The following is a 17,290-nucleotide window of genomic DNA, read 5'->3' on the forward strand; positions in this document are numbered from 1 at the left end:
GTCGCTAAACTTTTAATATATATGAAGCTTTTGTATAAAAGCTTTTATTGTGTATATGCTTAAAAGACATACCCTTATTTTTACTATATATTAGTAATTTAAGTACTTGAAATAAGTGATTAATTGGACTTACTAATGATAAATTAATTCTATAAGGATAGAATAATCAGAAGAGATTCTTTTTTCACAATAAATTACAATTATATATAATATAAGACTATAATATATAATTACAATTATATATAATATAATTATATATAATATAATTATATATAATATAAGACTTGATACAACATGGATTAGCTCTTTTCCATTGAATAGTTCAGTGATTAAAGCAATTCTGAGATTAAAATGTATGCATACATAGCTACAGATTTTGATGCAAACTTTGTCACATGAGTTTAATATTATTATAATTACTCATAAGTCAAAAACTACTCTGATTTCCACATCATTTTCCTAAATCTTCAGATTTTTTAAGCTAATCTGCAAAATAAAACGTCATTGAAAGAGTATTGTATAATGGTTGCAGAATACTATATATGCACAGATCTCAAGTTCCTATAATTATTAATATATTTAACCACAAAAAATGGGTCAAATTTTAGCTTAATTTTTTGACATCTTTGAATTGCTAATTTGTAATTAGTAAAAAATCATAGTATTCAGATGAACCAACGTTTAAATTAAAGCTTGAACATTTTTTTATTAATGCAAAAGACCAGAATTGAATGATAAAAAATGTTATACAAAATGGCAGATGTTAAAGATAGACATTGAAAATGGAGAAAAATGTCTTTTTAAAATTTTTGTATAGCTCATTGGAATCGGCTCCTAGATACAAAAAATATGAGCTTTTAAGTTCATTATATATAATACCTTAACAAATCCATATTTAACAAATTTTTTTACAATTTTTTTATAAAGTTATACTGTTTTAAAAAATGTTGCAAAATAGACTTTTTTAGTAACATTTGCAATTTAGAAACAAACTATCATGAAAAATTTGTTCAAAAAAAAAATTAAAATGTAAACTTTAAATTTTATAACCTTTTTATCGATAATAAACAAAAAAATTATATCATTATAAATGTTTATTACCGGCAATTTTTTGTGTTTATTATTGGCAAAAAGATTAAAAATTTGAAGTTTATTTTTTAATATATCTTCAAAGTTTATATTTTAATTTGTTTTTCATGATAATTTGTGTGTGTGTATGTGTGTTATCTAAATTGCAGATTTTACAAGAAAATATCTGTTTTGCAACATTTTCTTCAAAACAGAGTATACTTAATTTTGTCAAAACAAAAAATTGTAGAAAAATGTTTAAAATATGGATTTGTTAGCAAAGTAATGAGCTTAAAACTCATATTTTTTATACCTGAGAGCCGATTCTTCTGAACTAAGCAAAAATTTAAAGAGACATTTACCCCATTTTTTATCTCTATCTTTAACGTTCGATATTTTGTAAAACATTTATTATAATTCAATTTTAGTTTTTCTTCTTATCAGTGTTTACTGTTATCTAAATAAAATTATATAGATAATCATTTAGATAAAATCTTGGCGTCATCTTATCTTTATATAGATAATAAATGTATCATTTATACATATATATATACCTGCATCTTAGATGAAAAAAAGTATTATTTTCACGAAATTATCTAGAATAATATTCAGATAATTTGGTTTAAAGTCATAGCACAAAAGAATACTTAATTAGTAGAACTTCAGCAGTAATGGATAATTTATAAATAAAACTATAAATATATTTTTACATTTTTTTATAACTGTATTTACATAAACGGTCTCAAAAAAATATTATCTGGAAGTTATCTAGATGCATCGCCATATAATTTTATCTTTTATTTAGATATATTTAAACGAATTTATCTTATCTAAAATGCATTTACATGTTTTTATTAAATCTTTATCTAGCTGATTTTAAATTCATCTAAGCACTGCGTGTTATTAAATGAAATGTTTGGGCTTTAATTTAAGCGTTGATTTATTTCAATATAATACTTTTTACTGAGTTATTAAATTCAAAGATGTCAAAAAATTGTGCTAAATTTGGTAGCCATTTATTTTGCGGGAGAGTGTCATACACACACACATACGCACACTCACACGTATACAAAACATAAAATTAATGCGTATTATAATATTAAATTTACCTATTGAATTATTGATGAAATAAAAATTGCTAATTGTATAAATAATAATGGAAGATTAATTGACACGTAGCCAGCAGAGTTATCTGAAATTAAATAGAACCATTTTTATTAGAATTCAAATATACATATATAATTACTTGAATATATAATAAATATACGTATATTTACATATTACATAATATTATATATATATATATATATATATATTATAACCCAGATAGCCACAGTAATTATTATGACATTATTTTATCAAAATGCATCATTTGCCATCAAAATGATGCATCATTTACCATCAAAATGATGCATTTTGACATCAAAATGATGTCATAATAATTACTGTGGTTATCTGGGAATAAGATAATATATTTAAAAAAACTTTTCTCTTACCATCATTATTATCAGATTCTGATTTGTCTAAGGCTTGGATTTCCATTTTACGATGTAGCTTCGTTGTAGTAGTTGATGTAGTAGTAAACGTTCCTACATGACAAAAATATCATATTTATTCATTCAATGGAAGTAATGTTACCAATAAATAAATGATAAAATCATATTTTAGTAAATTACAAGTTATTTAACAACAAATAAATTAAAACTATATATATATTGTATATACATATGTATCTATAATTAAGTACCGTCCGTCTGTCTGTCTGTCTGTCTGACCGCGAACTACTTCCGCATTTGTGGACCAATTTTCATCAAATTGGTACCAAAATTTTGCAAATTTTCCGGGGAGGGTGATAATGATGATTGCTTGTAAGTTTTACGCCTCTACCCACGCACCCACCCACGCAAACGCATATTTATGGACCGATTTTTTTGAAATTGGTACCAAAATGTTGCAAATTTTTTGAAGATGGCGACGATGTGGTTTTTTTTTAGTTTTATCCCACTCACACATCCACCCACGCATTCGCACATTTATTTACCGATTTTTTCGAAATTTGTACTAAAATTTTGTCGGGGATGGCCACTATATGATTTTTAAAAATTTTTACCACCCTATTCAATCACCCATGCACCCATCTACGCAGCCTTCCACGCACCAACACATTTATAGACCGATTTTCTTGAAATTGATACCAAAATTTTGCATATTTTTCGGGGATCGCTACTATGTGTTTTTTTTAAGTTTTACACTACTACATACGCATCCACCCACGCATTCATACATTTATTGATTAATTTTCTCGAAATTGGATATCTATTTATATCTATATATACACAAGTTGCAAATTTTTTGGGCAGTGTGAGATGGTGATTTTTTTAATTAAAAAATTTTTTTTACTATAGAGGAGGCTATGTTTCCGCGAAAAAAATTTTTTGCAAATTTCTATACCAATGTGTTCAGAATGTTCCAATCGAGAAATCACATTTAAAAATAAAATTTTTGTATGTAAAACTTCCATCCACGTACTCACACATATTGATTTATTTTCGGTACCAAAATCTTGAAAATTTTTGGGGATGACGACGACAGACAGACAGACAGACGGACGGACAAATAGACAGACAAATAGATATTAAATATTATTAATAAGTATCATTAAATATTATATATCTTTGGTTTTGTAAAATAAAAAATTGTGTGAAAACTAATAAGAGCGGGGTCAGTGTTGGGTAAAAGCTTTGAGGCCCACGCGAAGCGCGGGCCAAAAAGCTAGTATATATATGTAAGTACCGTCTGTCTGTCTGTATGTCTGTATGACCGCAAACTACTTCCACATTTATGGACTGATTTTCATTAAATTGGTACCAAAATGTTGCAAATTTTTCGGTGGTGGTTGCTGTGTGGTTTTTTTAGTTTTTGCCCACTCACGCATACACTAACGCATATGCGCATTTATGGACCGATTTTCACGAAATTGGTACCAAAATTTCGCAAATTTTTCGGGGATGACTACTAGATGCTTTTTTTTATTTTACCATCCACCCACGCACTTACACATTTATTGGCATATTTTCACGAAATTGGTACCAAAATTTCACAAATTTTTCGAGGATGATTACTAGATGTTTTTTTTTTAATTTTACACTCCCACCCATGCACCCACCCACACATTCACGTTTTAATTGATTGATTCTCTGGAAATCGGTACCAATATAGTGCCAATACTTATTGTTAGTAATAGAAATTGGTACTAGGCCATTACTTCGCCAGTAACTATTTTCCACTTGGGTATATTATGTATTGATTCCGAGAGCCGATACAATATTTTTAAATAAATTAAATTTTCAACTAAAATACAAATTTAAATTTCCTAGGCTAGTATATTAGACCTAAATGGCAGTGTATATACATAACATTTCAAATTTTTTGGATTAGCAAAAGTCAGCACGGATAGTAAATGTAAGAGAGAGAGTTTCAAGAATTAAATAAATTTTAGTAAACAAAAGAAGGAAGTCATAAACAAAGTTGTGGAATAAATGATTGTTACAAGGTTATATAATCTGAGATAAATACGAGTAGACAGATCAATAAATAATCAAATTTTAAAATCTATTGCTTGGCAGGCGTAGACTGAAAAACTAAAATCAAAATAACTTTTGCAGTCAAGGTATACCTGTATCCAAGGTCTTAAAATAGTTGACCAAAATCAAGGATTAGATTGGGATTGTCTTAAAAAAAGTTCTTATAAACATTAGTCCAAAAACCTCTCCTTCAGGTGTTACAACTCATTGATGGCTTCTACATATTGAATTGCCAAGTCCGCGTTGACAGTGACGACTTAATTCAAAAGAATAAAAATATAAGAATCTCTATATGTATTGTTTTATCGATAAAAGATGTACAATAATGAACGAAAATAACATAATTAACTAGCGATTTGAGGCCCGCGCGAAGCGCGGACCTCAAAGCTAATATTCCTCAAAGATTTTACTTTTTTTATAATTTATTTTTAGATATCAAATAGTTAAAATAAAGTCGCCAGTGATGAATAAAAATATAATTTATTAATTATTCGACCTGACTGGCCAATATAAATTGTTAATACGCAAAGTTTCGACCCTTGGGTACGGATCCTTATCAAGTGTTACTTTTAAGATGTCAATTAGAAAGATGTAGGATTACTAATGTATTAGTATTTAACAATTTGTATTGGCCAGTCAGGTCGAATGATTAATAGAAGTTATATTTTTATTTTTATTAGTTTTATTTATAGAGTTTATTATTAGTTTATCTATACTATTTATATAAAAACACAGTTTGTCAGTTGGATAGATTTGTATTATCGATGTTTAAGATTCATTTCAAATATAGACGTATTAAAATGAAATTTGAATAAATGATTGATTCTTTATCATCTTGGGAGTGTTAGACTGTGTTAAAATTTGTTCAGCTTTTAATGTCAATGTGTTCGAAATGTATTAAAAGGTCGAAATTTTAAGGATTTTATATATATTTTTCTGAGAAAAAAATTTTTATATATATTCTTCTGAGAAAATTCTTTTGATATTTTTTTGACATTAAACTGATTTAACTTTTGATTTTTTTGACAAAAACTTTTTTTGATGCATATTCACCCCTCAAAAATTTTTTTCTCAAAAGAATATTCTTACACAGCCGAATTTCGACATTTTTAATACATTTCGAATACATTGACATTAAAAGCTGAAAAACATTTTTTTGATGCATATTCACCCCCAAAAAAATTTTTTCAGAAGAACATATTACGCAGCCTATAACACCCCCAAGATTATAAAGAATCAATCCTTAAAATTTCATTTTAATCGGTCTACGTGTTTTAAAGATTATTGCGAGGACAAACAAACTGACAAACTCTGTATTTTTAAATAGTATACATATAATTATTTCGACTCGAGCTTCACGCGGGCTTCAAGACCTATATCTAACGTTTTTTTAAATATAATATTTTAAGTTAAGAGTTTAACAAGGCTCTGTAATATAAATATAAATTTAAAGTGTAAGACAGGCAATAAGAGCCAATCGCGGAAGACAGTGCGTTATCCCAACGAAACTAAATTTTTTCGTTAGAATTAAATATCTGTGCACAAGGCACCAAATTTTACTTGATCACAGCCAAGATTTTCAAATATGAAATAATCTCATATTTGAGATTTAATTTCAATAATCCTTTAACCCTCCTACGGAAATAAATAAATAAATGCAAGAGAATATATTAATAATATTTTTAATATATTTTTATATTTTTATATTTTTAATATATTTTTAAAATATTTTTTTCGTGAGCTTAAAAGCTAGCTATACACACACACACACACACACATATATATATATATATATATATATGTATGTATATATACATATATACAAATACCGTCTGTCTGTCTGACCGCGAACTACTCCTTAATTAATGGACCGATTTTCTCGAAAATGGTACCAAAATACGGTTGCAAATTTTTCGAGGTGAAAGCTTTTAGCTTGATATCTCAAAATTTAGGAAAACTAGAAAATGTGTATTTTTTAGAAATTAAAATTTTATAAAAATCAAAATTTTTCATCGATCATCACAAAACTCAATACCAAACATTATTTATTAATAACTTATTTACGTAAAAAAAATTACTCAAATATCTTAAAATTTATTAAAATTAGAACAATTAAAAACGTTTCTTAAAAATTCAAAAATTAAAAAAAATGAATTCTTTCATTGATTCTCATCAAATTCAATACCAACCAACTTTCAATGCTAATCTATTTATACAAAACAATTGATCCCGATATCTTAAAATTTACCAAAGTTAGAGCAACAGACATTTCTCGAAAAATTAAAAATTTTAATATAAATAAAATACTATATAAATTTTTATAAAAAAGTGTTGTACTACTTTACTTGTATGCTAATTTTAAGCGCTGTACAATTAAATACTTCTTGAGACATTTACATTTTAAATGTACACATACATGCATTCATACACACAAAATTAAAAAAAATAAAAATAAAAGTTTGAAAAAAGTTACTTTCTGATGTTTTGGAGCATTTTGAACACACTGGCATAGAAATCCGAAAAAAAAAATTTTTACGAAAACAGTGCTTTCTCTAAAATAAAAAAATTTTAACATTTTAAAAATACATAGTGGCCTATCCTGAAAAATTTGCATTATTTTGATACCAATTTCGAGAAAATTGGTCCATAAATGCGCACGCACGTAAGTGGGTGCGTCGGTGGGGGTGTAAAAACTTAAAACAATTGCCATCGTTGTCATCCCCGAAAAATTTGCAAAATTCTGGTACCAATTTCGAGGGAATCGGTCCATTAATGAGAGAGTGCGTGGGTGGGTGGATAGGTTTGTACAAATTAAAAAAAATCATATAGTGCCATTTTCGACAAATTTAGAAAACTTTGGTATTGATTTCGAAAAAATCGATCAATTAATGTGTGAATACGTGGGTGGGTGGGGATGTAAAACTTAAAAAAACTACATCGTCGCCATCTCCGAAAAATTTGCAACATTTTGGTATCAATTAAAAAAAATCGGTTCATAAATATGCGATTGCGTGGGTGGGTGTGCGTGGGTGGGTGAAAACTTAAAAAAACCACACAGCAGTCTTCTTCGAATAATTTGATACCAAACAAACATTTTGATACCAATTTGATGAAAATCGGTTCATAAATGTGGGAGTAGTTTGCGGTCATACAGACAGACAGACAGACAAACAGACGGACGGTACTTATTGTATATAGATATAATTAAAAAATTGCAGTACTTCTTTAAAAAACCACCATCGTCGACATTCCCAAGAAATTTGTCTTATATATATTCGGTCAATAAATGTGTGAATGCGTGAATGGGTGGATGGAGGTGTAAAACTTTATAAAACTTAAAAAAACACTATCGTCGCAATCCCCAAAACATTTGCAAAATTTTGGTGCTACCAATTTCGAAAAAAATCAGTCAATAAAGGTGGAGGTGTAAAACTTAAAAAAACCGCTATCATCGACATTTCCAAAAAATTTCATAATTTTGATATAAATTTCGTGAAAAAGTCGATTAATAAATTTGTAAATGCGTAAGTGGATACGTGAGTGGGTTGGTGGAGTTGTAAAGCTTTAAAATAACATTTAAAAAATACATACACACATTTTTTCGGAAATGGTGACAATAATGGTTTTTTGATACTGATTTTGAAAAAATCAGTCAATAAGTGTGTGAGTGCGTGGGTGGGTGAGTGGGGATGTAAAATTTAAAAAATTCATCATTATCGCCATTCCCGAAAAATTTGTAAAATTTGGATACAAATTTCACGAAAAAAAAATCAATTAATAAATTTGTAAATGCGTGGGTGAATACGTGGGTAGATTAGTAGGATTGTAAAAATTGAAAAATTCATATATAGTAGCCTCTAAAAATTTCAAACATTTTGGTACCGTTCTAGAGAAAATCGGTCAATAAATTTGTAAGTGCGTAGGTGGGGGTGTAAAACGTAAAAAAATCGCCATCGTTATCATCCCCGAAAAATTTGCAAAATTTTGGTATAATTTCGAGAGAATCGGTCCATTAATGAGGGAATGCGTGAATGGGTAGGTACGGTTGTTAAAATTTAAAAAAATTATATAGCGACTGTTCTCTAAAAATTTCGAAAACTTTGGTACTAATTTTGAGAAAATTGATCAATTTTGTGAGTGCGTGGGTGGGAGTGTAAAACTTAAAAAAATTGTCATTGTCGTCATAAAAAAAAATTTACAAAATTTCGATACCAATTTCGAGAAAAAGTGGGGGTATAAAACTTAAAAAAACCACATTGTCACACTCCTTGAAAAATTTGCGAAATTTTGGTACTAATTTGGTTAAAATCGGTTCACAAATGTGGAAGTAGTTCGCGGTCAGACCACGGTCGTATACACAGGTCTGGAAACTCTTATGGTGGGGGTAAGGCTCTTAATGTCATGATTTGTGGTTCATAAATCGGTCGCTAACCTCAGAGCGCTGTGATCGCTGAGTAAAGAGCTTATAGCGGGGAGCACACACTCTTGCATAAGCGCATAAGCATATGCATAAAAAATTCGATTGGTTGAATTTCTTATGTACACGTTTATAGACCAATCAAGATTATTATGCTTACGTTTATGCGCCTATGCAAAAGTGTGTGCTTATAGTCTTAAACTCATTTACTAGCCTTTCAAAATGTTCTATAATGTTTATATAAATCAGTTTCTCTGACATTGCTTTTATCAAATCTTTTGAAATTAAAATCTCCATATTTAATATTTCACAAGTTTAATTTTTCTATTAAAAAATATATAACATACATTATTGTTACAATATCAATATACATAGTAAAATATATCTTGGGGCGGCGGGTGGCCGTGCACGCTGCGTCACCGAAACTCGCCTGAGGCGAAGAGTAAGTGTAACGCAGGTTCGAATCCTACTCAGACCCCAAGTTCGTGATCATCTTCGCTACTTATAGTATTTTATTTTTAAATGTCTCAGCATCAGTGATCTTTCCAGCATGTGATCGCTGTAATCGCTGAGTAAATACTAGAAAGCGACAAAGTAATGATCCATCAGAAACACTTCCAAACAAAAAGACCAAAATATAGTTGTCGTTGCAAAAAGAATAGTCTATCGAAATTTTGCGGCTGCGTAAAACAAAAAATTTCTTGCAAAGCAATATGTAAATGTAATATTCAACTTTGTGAAAAACAAGGTAATATTTATTGTTATTTACTGATTTATAAAATGTTTTTATCGTGAGTAGCATTTTTAAGCAACTCTACGTAGAAATTAATTTTATTTTACAGGATACACATGATAATACTGCACATGCTGGAAAGACCACTGATGCTGAGACATTTATAAATAAAAATACTATAAGTAACGAAGATGATCACGAACTTGGGGTCTGGGTGGGATTCGAACCTGCGTTACACTTACTCTTCGCCTCAGGCGAGTTTCGGTGACGCAGCGTGCATGGCTACTCGCCGCCCCAAGATATATTTACTATGTATATTGATATTGTAACAATAATGTGATGTTATATATTTTTTAATAGAAGAATTAAACTTGTAAAATATTAAATATGGAGATTTTAATTTCAAAAGATTTGATAAAAGCAATGTCAGAGGAACTGATTTATATAAACATTATAGAACATTTTGAAAGGCTAGTAAATGAGTTTAAGAGTCCTCTTTTAAGTGAGTGATATTACATTTTGTATTATATTTCAAATTTCTAAATTATATTCTCATTCTCATGTATTATTCTAATGATATACCTTTTTTTGCAACTTTGTCGAATAATACAAATTTTACAAGATTAATAAAAATGCATAAATTTATCTGTTCTGCACTTTATTTTTATAGTAAAAGATATATCGGAACTTATTGTAAATATAGAATCCTGAGAAGCTTGAACAATATTATATTGCTTAAGGGGAGTGTGATTTATTGATTTACATAATAGAAATTAGTCAATATATCCTCTGGAATCTTCAATACAGAGAATTATAGATAATATTTTGCACGAAGATTTTCATCTTTTGGCACTTGAAAAGTTGACCATTTTTCTATGCACTTATATTTATTTGTTGTACAATTCGGCACACACATTCCGACGGCATTTTAATAAAATTTTAATTAAATAGATATGACATATGATATATATGACATATGAGTTATGATATAGTCATTTAAAAAAGAAAGAACTCTTACTATGCGATCACAGTGCCATACGGCTAGCGGTTAACTCAAGAAACTTTTGACATTCATTAAGAGCCTTACCCCCACCATGAGAGTTTCCAGACCTATGTATACGACCGTGGGTCAGACGGACGATACTTATAATATACTAGCTTTTCGGACCGCGCGAAGCGCGGTCCTAATATAGTCTTTATAAAATTTTATTTAATATAAAGAGATAGTTCTTTTGTTTTAAATATTTTATTTCGCAAAAATAAGCACCGTCTGTCTGTATGTCTGTCTGACCGCGAAAATATTTATACAGATATAATTAGATATATTATGCAATCAAAATATTTATTAAAAAATTAAAAAAATTTAAAATTAATTAATTATTATTAATTTTTATTTTCCATTTCTAAATTCTTCAATTTCTCTTTGTCTTGCTGACATTTCGTCCGTGCTGCTATGCTCATCATATAACTTATATCACTCCAATTTTTTTCGTAAAAACATAGCCTTCTTTATGTTAAAAAAAATTAAAATCCCACCATCTCATCACACTCCCCAAAAATTTTGCAACTTATATATATAGATATATAGATATAAATATTGTAGGCCAACCAAACGAGCAAAATTACAAGATATAAAGATTTATTAATAATTAAATTCTCATTCCATTAGAGAAACAATATACAACGTAAACGTTTCGACTGCACTACAGTCTTCTTCAATACATAAAACTTAATGTATACTCAAACTTAATAATACTCAAACATTAATGTAAGTTGAAAGATTTTTCAATTTTTCTCTGATATTAATTAATTCGCGTAAAATCTCCACAGCATGATTAAATATCGCAAAACTTGAAATCTCAGACTAATCGTCTTACTTATCCATTGTTCATTAGCGAAGAATCGTTAACTTTGTATTTTAATATTTAAGTTTTATGTATTGAAGAAGACTGTAGTGCAGTCGAAACGTTTACGTTGTATATTGTTTCTCTAATGGAATGAGAATTTAATTATTAATAAATCTTTATATCTTGTAATTTTGCTCGTTTAGTTGGCCTACAATATTTATTTCTTTTAATTTCGTTAATTTATACGAGCCTTTCATTAATTAATTTTATATAGATATAAATAGATATCCAATTTCGAGAAAATGAATTAATAAATGTATGAATGCGTGGGTGGATGCGTATGTAGTATTGTAAAACTTAAAAAAACAACACATAGTAGTGATCCCTGAAAAATATGCAAAATTTTGGTACCAATTTCGAGAAAATCTGTCTATAAATGTGTTGGTGCGTGGGTGGTTGCGTAAGTGTGTGAATAGGGTAATAAAAATAAAAGAAAACACATATTATCGATCCCTGTAAAATATTCGAAATTTTGGTACCAATTTCATGAAAATCCGTTTATAAATTTGTTGATGCGTGGGTGGTTGCGTGGATGAGTGAATAGGGTGTTAAAAATTTTTTAAAATCATATATTAACCATCCCCGACAAATTTACAAAATTTTAGTACAAATTTGTGAATAAATGTGTGAATGCATGGGCGGATGCGTGATTGGAATAAAACTTAAAAGAACCACACAATAGCTTTCTATTAAAAATTTGTAACATTTTGATACCAATTTCGTGAAAATCAGTCAATAAATGCGTATGCACATAGGTGGATACGTGGATGGGTGCGTGGGCGGGTGAATAAGGTGATAAAAATTTTTTAAAATCATATAGTAGCCATCCCCGACAAAATTTGAGTACAAATTTCGAAAAAGTCTGTGAATAAATGTGTGAATGCGTGGGTGGATGCGTGGGTGAAGGTGTAACACTTGAAAAAACCACATTGTCGCCATCTTCAAAAAATTTGCAACATTTTGATACCAATTAAAAAAAAATCGGTCCATAAATATGCGATTGCGTGAGTGGGAGCGTGGGTGGAAGCGTAAAACTTACAAGAAAGTACCATCGTCACACTCCTCGGAAAATTTGTGAAATTTTGGTACCAATTTGATAAAAATCGGTCCACAAATGTGGAAGTAGTTCGCGGTCAGACAGACAGACAAACAGACGGACGGTGCTTATATATATAGATAGATAGAGTATGTGCGTGTGCGTGTGCGTGCGCGCGTGTGTGTCGGTGTATAGTGCACCTACACACTTGCCACTAACCAGTATAATAGACAGTTTTGCGAGACACATTATACGTTGCCTTCGGTATACTGAGTAAACATTTGACAATTGTTGCTTCCGGTAAATCTTCATCCAATAAGGCAACGCGTGATAAAATATTATACAGTCCATCCTCACGCAACGTTACGGTGGGATTTCCAATTTGCTCTTCTGGAATATCTCTGCAATGACACAAATGTAATAATAAATACAAGTTAAATGTGTCCCTTAACAGTCTGCATTATCGACAGGAATTACTATTTCGTATTTCTAATCTTTCGTCGCATTAATTTGACAGAGTTAAAAATGTTTTTCCATGATTGTAATACATATGTATATCAATAATCTCAGGAAACTCCGATTTTATATGGAAAACGAGAAATTACGAAATTATAGTTTTCCTTATTTCTCAGCCATAAGTAATGTCGAATCAACGTCAATTCGTCGTCGAATCGACATTGATTGGTCGAATCGACGTCAAATCAACATCAATTCGACGTTGATTTGATTAATCATTTCTGGCTAAATTATTTTTGTCTCAATATGGCGTCTCGAATTACTGATAAACTGTCAACGTATAATATATGCTTTATACAAAATATATACTTTATATGAACATAAAAACAAGTTTGCTGAAGTTGAAGTACGCGGAAAAAACATTCTGTTATTTTTGAAATTCAGATTAAAACAGAGTCAGTAGCCGGCGGTACTGTCACTTTCAAGCCTTATAACTCAAGAAGTATTTCATAAAAAAATTTTATTATGCTTTGGAAAGCTCTCGAGATAGCTATAAGAATATGCAATAAAAAATAGAAGGTTCTATTTAAGAAATCCATTCCATTTAAGGCTCTATTATACTTACAAGGCACATATACGCATGACTCGTATTATAGACTATACATACATTATATGTATATACATACATATACATATACGAGTGAGTCAATTAAAGTGTTACAGACTTTTATATCTTGGAAACGAAGAATTTTAGAGAAAAATGTTTTAGACAAAAGTTGTATGGTTTCAAGGAAAACATGAGATGGTGTCATTAATTTGACTTTGAATAGTCATTTGAAGGTGACCTTTACGTAACCTTCAAATGACTATTCAAGGTCAAATCAATGACACCATTTCATGTTTTCCTTGAAACCATACAACTTTTGTCTAAAACATTTTTCTCTAAAATTCTTTGTTTCTAAGATATAAGTCTGTAACACTAATTGATCACTCGTATATATATATATGTATGTATATACATAGATATAATGTATGTATAGTTTGTAATACGAGTCATGTGTATGTGTGCCTTGTAAGTATAATAGAGCCAAAAACAACAGACATTTATGTTTAAGGGGATGCTGACTCTATTTTATCGATAAATATTATCTTTATTTAACTATTTATTGACTATACAGAATGAAACATCCTTCATTAAAATTAAAGTATTCATAATAAGAAATCTAGGCTACTATGTACATATATGTATATAAAAAAGAAACAAGAATGCTAAATAATTACAATTTTTTTATCGTTTAGGTTAGGTTGACCTAATGTAAAAGACCAATAAGAAAACTAATTATTTAGCTTTCTTGGTTTATGTGATGTCTTCAGACTAGGCTAAATCACGGAGCACGATAATGTATTTAGCTATATATATTTATTTCACATTTGCAGTAAGTATAACAAAACTAGTTAAGTAAAAAGCTGCACGGGGTACTATGTGCTCGCGCCCATGTGTTCGTGCACACACACTACACTTTCTCTACGCGCTCGCCCTCGCGGCACACACTCGCAGTCTCCTCACGCATGCTCACACACACTCCACGCCTTGCTCACGTGTACTTGCATATACTACAACTCTCCTGCCTCTTTAAATGTTGTTTCTGTTCAGGCGAGGAGAGCGTCGCGGTCCAACAGCATCCTTTTTGATAATTTGATCGGCGTGTCTCCTTCTCATGTTGTTATTTTTATCTTTGACTGCGAAGGTGGACGGTGAGGTCTGCTTTACAATTTCTGCTTCCACACGCTTATCTGATCTTACGCTGAAGTCATCGATAACAACCTTGTCTCCTGGTTGGAGATCGAGTTTCCTACTACCTGCTCCTGCTACGATTTGCGCACGCTACCGCTTATCAACAATTTCAGTTAGTCCCGGGCGTAGTGAGTCGAATCTCGTTCGTAATTCCCCCTTGTACATTAATTGGGCAGGACTCCTACCAGTTGTACAGTGCTCGATACTTCTATAGTCAAAAAGAAACATATTAATCGCATTACCTACACTTTCTCCCCCTTTTACAATTTTTTTCACTTTGTCTTTGAATGTTTGTACAATATTTTCCGCAGCTCCGTTCGTCGCAGGGTGATAGGGTAAGCTAAATGAGTGTTTTACTCCGTTTTCCCGCAAAAAGATTTGAAATTCTTCGCTTCTAAATTGTGGGCCTCCATCAGTAACGCAGTGTAGCGGAAAACCGTATCTTGCGAACAGTAGTTTAAATTCATCTATCAATCTGTACGCTTGTGTGTTATTATTAAAGTTTATAATTTCTGGCCATTTTGAATGCGCGTCTATTACTAATAAGTACATTTTACCGAATAACTCTGCAAAATTACAATGAATTCTCGACCATGCTTTGTCTGGGTATGGCCAAGTTGTTAATGGAATGTGAGGTGGTTTTTTTCTCTCATTAAACAAATATCGCATTCTTTGACTTGCTTTTCAATGTCATTATCAATTCCTGGCCACCAGACGTATGATCGAGCAAACATCTTAATCTTAACAATGCCTAAGTGAGTACATGAAGTTCTTTTAATATTAATTCTCTCATGCGTTCTGGTATCACCGCTCGTAAACCCCAAAACAGACATCCTTTTTCTACTGATAATTCTAATCTTTTATTAAAAATACTTTTTAAATCATTCGACATAGTTTTGTCATTTTTTGGCTAATTACTTACAAAATATTTAATCGTTGTTGAGATTAACAGATCTCTTTTGCTTTCTTTTTCGAGAGTTTTATGGTTGTACGTTATTACACCGGTTTCAAAAAAATTAACCTAAGAGAAATTTGTGTCAATTATGTTTGTGTTATCCTTGATTGGTAACCTCGAAAGCGCATCACAATTTGCATTTGCTTCGGACTTTACATGTTCAATTTCGTATTTAAAACCTGATAGGTAATAAGCCCATCTCTGTAATCTATTATCTGCTGTTTGTGGAATGCCCTTTCGTGGTCCCAAGATCCATTGTAACGCCTTGTTATCTGTTCTTAATATTATGGTTTTTCCGAAGATAAATTGATAAAATCTCTGAAAACCAAATATTATTGCCATTGCTTCTTTATCCATAATTTTCCTGTTTAATTCATGTTTCGGTATTTTCTTTGATGCGAATGCAATTGGTCTTTCTTCGCCATTTTTATACTTATGTGATAAGATCGCTGATAGTCCATAATTTGATGCATTGTATACCAATATTATTTTTTCATTTGGATTATAGTTTACTAATACTTTTGGCGAAACCAATTCGTCTTTTACCCATTTAAACGCTCGTGCACATTCAGCGTTTCACTCAAATTTGTCTTTGTGCGACAAGTCATACAACGGCTTTATGCGAACTTTGCGAGTCTATATACGAAGACTACTCGCGTAACCCAGATAGCGTCCCGGCGAGAATAGAAGACGGAACCACAATCATAACTGTAGAATTATAGTTAGGCTCCATGTCGTAATTGCTACCTTAAGGGTAATACATTCTTCCCCCTCCTTCCGCATCGTGCAACCTTTGTCGGAAAACCCTTCGTCGTGGGTATCCCCGGAAAAATTTCCGTAATACGACGTTGTCTCGCGCAATAGTTCGAGCACGTGCAACGCGAATCATACACTCGCGAATAACACGCCGCGACTGCGAACGGGACGTAACAATACTTAGGGTTAGAATTTTAGAATTAGAGTTAGGATTTAGAATTTGGACTTGGAATTTAGAAGTGCGACTGTACTGTTCGGTGTCGCGCAGAGAACTGCCGAAATTCGGGACTGCTCTGAGGTCCATCGTTTCGGCGGCTCGGGCCTGCGGCGGCCTAGAGAGGGGGAACTCTCCGGAGTAGGGGCTCTCACCGTGGTGGGAGACCCTTAGGCGCTACGAAGCGCCACGCTTAATTTCTAGGCGGAGTTAAGCGTCATGGCCGGCTTTGGCGCGCTTTTCAAATGATGTTTGATAGTTTTAGGATTTATTCCTTATAGATAGAAAAAAAAATTTACCTACCCGGACATAGTAATGAAGCCGGACGTGACACCTCCCCCCTTAAAAGAAAATGTTGGACCATGTTCC

At 31.1% G+C, this 17,290-nt stretch overlaps 1 protein-coding gene across 1 annotated transcript; it reads right to left on the reverse strand.

The window, feature by feature from the left end:
• Positions 1–2,177: 2,177 nt before the first annotated feature.
• LOC114936379 (uncharacterized) lies at positions 2,178–17,232 on the reverse strand. Its single transcript, XM_085489432.1, has 4 exons — positions 17,225–17,232; positions 12,965–13,146; positions 2,565–2,657; positions 2,178–2,260 (listed from the first exon to the last, which is right to left on the reverse strand). Exons 1-4 carry the CDS (start codon positions 17,230–17,232, stop codon positions 2,178–2,180), a joined length of 366 nt encoding a protein of 121 aa, XP_085345558.1.
• Between the last annotated feature and the right edge of the window lie 58 nt (positions 17,233–17,290).

The sequence above is a fragment of the Nylanderia fulva genome, unplaced genomic scaffold, assembly GCF_048542155.1.
Source record: "Nylanderia fulva isolate GAGA-0341 unplaced genomic scaffold, ASM4854215v1 Scaffold83, whole genome shotgun sequence".
Taxonomy (NCBI): domain Eukaryota; kingdom Metazoa; phylum Arthropoda; class Insecta; order Hymenoptera; family Formicidae; genus Nylanderia; species Nylanderia fulva.